Below are 6,813 nucleotides of genomic sequence, written 5' to 3'. Positions count from 1 at the left end.
ATGTTCTTTGAAATCGTAGTAAAGAAGAGTAATATATTAATATCTACTTTGTTATCCAAGTAGGTAAACAATTGCCGTCTGCTCGAGTCATGTAGTTAAAAGAAAAACAACAATTGTGATAAAAATATATCAGATTAATAATTTTGATCTGAAAATTGCAGTGATGGGTGTAATTATTTAGAATAAGGATAGAAACCTTAATAGCTACATTTGCTTGTTATCTTCATTCAATTGTTTAATCAATTGGCTTTAAGGCAACAAGTGAGGATGACTGCTCAAACCCCCCACCCACTTGCCAACCTCTAACAATCCTATCCACTTATTTCTCTCTATAGGTTTGCTTTCATATTCAATTAAGCTTCTCTCCTATATGGGAGTATATATATATTCACATATATACATAAAGATAATTTGGTAGATATTATAAGTAGAAGAAGAGACAGAGATACGATGGGCCAAAAAGCAGATCTCACATTCCACCTACAACATGGCCAGCTTTTCATAAATATCTTCGTAAACATCAAATAAATAAATAAACAAACAAGAACGTAATGGCAAAAAAGATGTCCCATATTCGGCCCAAATACTTTTATAAAGCAACCCCATAATTTTTCAACAAAAAAAAACCCCCATAATTCCCAACATTACAATATTATATTTTAAATCTTGTGTGACTAATATATTGAATGGAATTCTTAGTAAAACTCCACCAAACTAGAAATTTTTAGTTTTTAGGGGTCATTTGACAATTGCATTAGTAATTTGTATTGATTCAAGAAAACATGGGATTTTCAAGATTTAGAAAGTAAAGGGAGAAAGGTAGAGAGAGAAAGGAAGGAGACAAGTTAAAGAATCACAAAATGAAATTAGCTGCAATAGTATAGCCTTGAAACAAGGGGAAAAGGAAGATGGAATATTTATTTTCATTAGAAGAGGTTAATTGCTTATGGACAAAGTCTTACTCTTTTCATCTTTTGAATAACTCACCCTACCACTTCCAATCAATAATTTATTCCACTTTTGCCCATACCACCCTCCTTTTTTTTAACCATAATAACAGCTCACTTCCCTCCAAAGTAAAAAAAACAGAGAGAGAGTTGAGGATCTAAAACACCCCATACTGTGATTTTACTTGTGTCTAAAAATCACTAACAATACTAAAACATATGAACTCTTAAGCGCCAAGACGATAACGAAAGGAACAGGAACATATATCGACGTCTCAAGAATCACGACTGCATAATTCTTAATAAGAGTCAATGAGAGAACCGAATAATAGAGATGGGTGACAGTTCATAGTCTTCTCATAAGTACATTTGTTTAAGATGATAGTAGTCTTGTAGACAACTAGTACACCAAATATAACAATAGCAATCATATGAACGATAGTATATATATACAGAAGATTACCGATGTCAACTAAGGGAAAGGGATACCAATCGTTCGGTAATTAGCTAGAGATGGAACTATATATAAGATTAGCGACTTCATGTACCAATAAGTCGATCATTCTTCAAATGTACAAGCATTCGGTTATTGGCGCTAGTAAACAGCATTATGAGATCATATACATAAAGAATCAGCCTTGCATATATAATAAAAGTGTAAACAAATAGGATGAACAATTCATAGGAGGAACATCAGGGATGTACCTTCAATTTAAACTTATATCTAATACACATCATGACAATAGAAGTATAAATATCGAAATTAAATTTGGATATGAAACTTACAAGAAAGCAAAAATTACTTACTACTAATCTCCGTGGCAACGATATTGTCATGTCAAGCTTGAGCTTTTCAATGACATAGGTGATAGGCATGAACTAGACAGGATTTGAAGCTTGAATCTGAAATTCCCCTTTATTAGAACAACCAAGCATATCAGATCTCATTAGTCTGCTATTAAGAGTTCTTCCAACAGATAGGTTTCTTCTCAATTGGAAGACGTTTCCGTTATCACAGTCATTATTTTGAGACTTACTACTTCTATTTCTCGCCATAGTTCTATCACTTTCAACTCTAAGACTAGACGCTCGATTTTTTGACAAACCAGGCTTGGTTATTTCACCTGCCTTCCCTTGACAATCCGACTCTGAATCATCTTTCTCTGCCATGAGATCCATTAAATTGCTCCTCGAAATCTTGCCTCCTATACCCAAATCAGAATATACCCTCCTTGAATTTTTAACTCCAAAAGCAACATTTGTATCCAATCCAACATCTTGCCCAATACCAGCTCCTTCTCGACGCCTTGACCTCAAAAATGATGGTGAATTCCGAGATTCAACGGGTAGACATATTGCCTCATCTATCATCATACATGGGTTGCTAACCGAAAACCCTTTCCAACCATTAACAGGAACAAGTTTACTCAAAGCACTAAGACCTTCAACAACATCTTTCATTGAAGGTCTTCTCTCTTTACAAGATCTCACACACTTAGAAGCTATCAAAACAAATTGTTTTCTCACAAAAGGGTCTTTTGGGGGCAAAATTCTTGGATCATAAACATTTAGTGATTTCCCTCTTTTAACAAGGGGGATAGCCCAATCAACAATTGAAGGTGGAGAATACCCAATATCAATAGCTTTCCTACCACTAATAATCTCTAATAAAAGAATCCCAAAACTAAAAACATCAGTTTTAGTACTTAAATTATCAGGAGTAACATAACCAGGATCAAGATAACCAATTGTACCTGCAGGAGGAGTAGATCTAAGGCGAAAATCGTCGGCATGACATCGAAGAGCTAATCCAAAATCACCCAAACGAGCATTGAAATTTCTATCAATCAAGATATTTGCAGATTTAATATCTCTATGAATTACAGGAGGATTAGAAGAATGAAGGGTATCAATGGCTTTAGCAGTTTGAAGAGCAAGTTTAATTCTTCTACCCCAACTTGGGGGACTAGTACTAGAATGAAGAACTTGATAAAGGGTACCATTACTCATGAATTCAACTACTAAAAGACGATCTAATGTTGAATCAGTAGTGAACCCAACTAAATTTACAAGATTAGGGTTTTGAATCTTGGAAAGAATATCAATTTCGTTATCAACTTCGTTTGTGGGTAGTGGGTAATCAGAGGAAAATGATGAATTGGTGGTTGTTCCGGTGGTGGTGGTGGTAAGGCGGAAAGAGGAAGAAGGACGAGATGGTTTTTTAACAGCAACAAGACGACCATTACCAAGTACAGCTTTATAAACACAACCATGACTACCTTTTCCAAGTAGTTTTTGGTCTGAGAAATTATTTGTAGCAACTTCAAGGTCTCTGTAATGAAATTCTTCAAATTTGATGGGTTTTTCTGGTTCTGGGTCTTGTTGTTTGTACTTGTTCTTCTTCTTCTTAGGTTTGGTGATTGTGGTGGGTGTATGGGAATTAGAGGTTAAGATTGCAGATTCGGCATTACAAGATAGATATCCCATTCAATTTGATGAGAGAGAGAGAGAGAGTTTTAGAGAGAGAAAGAGTCTGCTTCAAGTCTGTTAAGGTGTGTTGTCATATATATGTTTAGTAGTTTCTACAAGGTGAGAGAACATGTGTTGGAGAAAGAAAGATTTGGGAAGATGGAGGAGTGATGAGAGAAGATGATTTTATTTTCCTTTTTTAATTTGGTGGGCAAACTCAAAAATACACCCTCGGGAGCAATAGGATTACTTACAAGTTACAACCTAATTACCAACCAGATACATTAATGGAGGTCATAGTTGGATCCTCATGAGAAGTGGGATCTATAGTTATTTTTCCTTTTTTTTTTTTTGAGAAATCAACTATGATCGACATTAGTCATTACAAGACATTGATACATCGTTAAGATGTGATAAGTATGATAACCGCCTAAGATAAATTAATAATTAAAGAGGCCTGTAGGCCGACAACATAGAGTCTAAAGTTCGACAACACCTACTTTATTTAATGCATAAATTACATTGGATAAATCTTGGTGATATATTGCTTCCACCGACTCAACCTCAAGACCTCGTGGGCTTAAGAGGGGAGTCCAACCACTACACAAAAGGTTGGTGGACGAATTCATAGTTATTGAACTTAAGTTATTAAAAGTATAAATAATGTAATAAGTATGTCAGACTTTTAGGCTTCTTTCATGTTGTTGGGCTTTAGACCTCTCTCGTTATAAGTTTAACTTTCGCAGTTATCGTGCTTATGACATATTCATGATGTATCAATGCCTTGTAACGACTAGGGGTGGGATAACGGCCCGGAGGCCCGATACCCGCTTGGGTCCGCCCGGGTCCGTTAGGTACCGCGGGTACCCGATACCCGTGACGGGAAAAGCCCGGCCCGCCAGTCGGGTAGTTAGCAGGCGGGAAATGGTCATATCCCTTTGACCGGGTGACCGGACCGATTAACCCGTCCGATTAAAGATCGATGGTTAATACCGATAGGCCCGACTATTAAGTACCGAAATAACAACCTACCTCGACCGATAGGCCCGTCATATCCCTTTGTAACTAATATACTAATATCTCACTTTTCCCTTTTGTTATTTTAAATACCCACAATATTGTAATGTTACTTTTTTTTTGTTGAAAGCATTAGTCTTACATGTAAATTGTAAGTGACCAAGTCTAAGTCTAAGTGGTATTTAAGAGTATAAGAATAGTTAATGAAATCTAATTTTAACTTTTCATTTAGGTATTATTTAATTGTAAATTAGGTGGTTTGGCCCGATACCGTCCGACCGATACCGGTGAGTCCCGACCGGTCTCTCGGTCACAAGCGGGATTTGGTCAATGGAAATGTTGATTTTGACCGGACCGGACCGACCGAGTAAATAGGCGAACATTGATTTTGAGTGCCCGACCGAGACCGACCGATGAAGTTAAGGCCCGCGGTCGTCCCGACCGGATCGATTCCCACCCCTAGTAACGACTAACGTGGATTGTAGTCGATTTCTTAAAAATAAAAATAAATTAATAGAAGCTTAGAGTGTCTCTATCTAATGAAAACATGTCATTTGAAAAACAATTTTAGTTCTTCAAGATCTAATGACTTGTACACCCTCTTTACATCCGGTCTTTGGGCTAATTCTGATAAATGATTAGTTATGTCAGGTGTGAGATCAAAAAGAACTAACACATTTTCTTAACATTTTTTTCGATAAGGAATATAATATCAAATGAAGGCTTTCTATAAATAGAGAAATAATTTACTATTATTTTATCATGACAAATGCTTGACCACCTAAATATATATGACCAGCCCTTCTAACTAAATATGAGGAATGTCTGATGAAATCTGGTTGGTGATGGAATCTGGTGGCTGGAATAAGCCTGAAAATTTCTAAACTAATACTACTTTTTTTTTTTTTTTTTTTTTTTTGTTGAGCAAACTAATACTACTTGGAAGCAAATTGACAATAAAGTCAATAAGTGAAGCCCTTGGTTGGCCTTTTTTTTTTTTTTTTTTTGATGAAGACCCTTGGTTGGCCTTGAAATTTCAAAAGCTTCATGGCAACTTTAGAAAAATTTGGCCATCTAAAATTTTGATTACTAATCAAACTTTTTTTTTTTGGGTTGAAAATTGCCAATCACCTTGACTTCCTATTTAGTATTGGGGGTCACTCTGCCATTGTCTTTTATCATTATTATTTTGGTCGTGCTCAATGATGGAATGTTAGAAAATAATAGTAATTCAGAAAAGATCCGGATTGATCATGAAAATAGTAGAAAATATTGTATATGATTGAGGAATATTTATGCAATTTGCACATTCCTAATCTAGTATTACAACAACACTACTTGTAGTTGGGAGATTGTAGAGTATAGGCTTTTAAGCGAACTTTGGTTCGAAATCTAACCTAATAACTGAAATGACCCGAGTTTTTTTAAATAAAGCTTACTAAATTGGATAAATGAAAAATATCCTTACAAGACATGTAATCTGAAAGAAAAACAGATAAGGACATAAAACATCAGAATTAACAGTAAGAACCCCAAAGTAAGCTAGTCGGTAGGGGCTAAACTCGGAGTAGCCAAATTATGGGCCTCTGAGTTGCAATCTCGGGGGCAATATGTAATTTGCACGTTGAGAGATCTTAACCATCCACGCAAATTGATCAATTCGTTGGATAGTCGCCACGGTAGTTGGTAATTCACACCAGATAAAATCTCCACCATTGGCCTTTGAATCACCCTCTAATATAAAGGAGTGAAGCCCTAAATCAGCAGGCAAAGTTAGCCCTAATTCGAACGCCTTCATCTCAGAGTGGAGGGGTGAAAGCGCCGAACATCGTTGAGTTTTCCATCCTAGTATGTCGCCGGTGTGGTTTCTTGCTAGAGCTCCTGTGCTCGCTTCGGTTGGTCGAAAGGACCCATCTACGTTAATATTTATGATCGAAGGAGGAGGGGGTATCCATCTCTGTTCCTGCAATGAGTTGTTATTTGAGGTAGAAAGAGAGAAAGGTTGAGAAATACTGGCCTCTAGTTTCGTCATCCACCAACATCGATGGAGGTCTGGAGCTTTGGAGTTGAAAATCAACTCGTTTCTAGTCTTTCAACATCCCTAGAGGAGATAAGTATACAATAGCCAAATTTCATTACCATTATTGTCACGTTTTAATACATCAGGTAGGCAACACTCTGGTTGCCTAGAGAGTGCCCCTAAAAGAACAACCCAAGATCGCCATAGACATGTATGAGATGTTACTTGATTAGTTGGGTGAAGAATGTTTGAGGTCCTTGATGCTACTTATATAAGCTAAAACTTCTTCCATTTCTAACAAATTTCTTCCATCTCCAACAAACTCCTATGTGGGACTATAATAGTAGTATATACTCATCC

At 36.4% G+C, this 6,813-nt stretch overlaps 1 protein-coding gene across 1 annotated transcript; it reads right to left on the bottom strand.

Annotated features, from left to right (window-relative positions):
• Window positions 1-1,568: 1,568 nt before the first annotated feature.
• LOC147545928 (Protein kinase superfamily protein) lies at window positions 1,569-3,761 on the bottom strand. The gene has a single exon (XM_086637038.1). It carries the CDS (start codon window positions 3,432-3,434, stop codon window positions 1,827-1,829), a length of 1,608 nt encoding a protein of 535 aa, XP_086493164.1. The 5' UTR covers window positions 3,435-3,761; the 3' UTR covers window positions 1,569-1,826.
• Window positions 3,762-6,813: the final 3,052 nt, after the last annotated feature.

The sequence above is a fragment of the Eschscholzia californica genome, unplaced genomic scaffold, assembly GCF_041429995.1.
Source record: "Eschscholzia californica isolate CP2 unplaced genomic scaffold, dmEscCali1.0.p SCAF_4, whole genome shotgun sequence".
In the NCBI taxonomy this organism is placed as follows: domain Eukaryota; kingdom Viridiplantae; phylum Streptophyta; class Magnoliopsida; order Ranunculales; family Papaveraceae; genus Eschscholzia; species Eschscholzia californica.
Note: the sequence above shows the minus strand (reverse complement) of the source record. Positions and strands in the feature narration are given on the sequence as shown.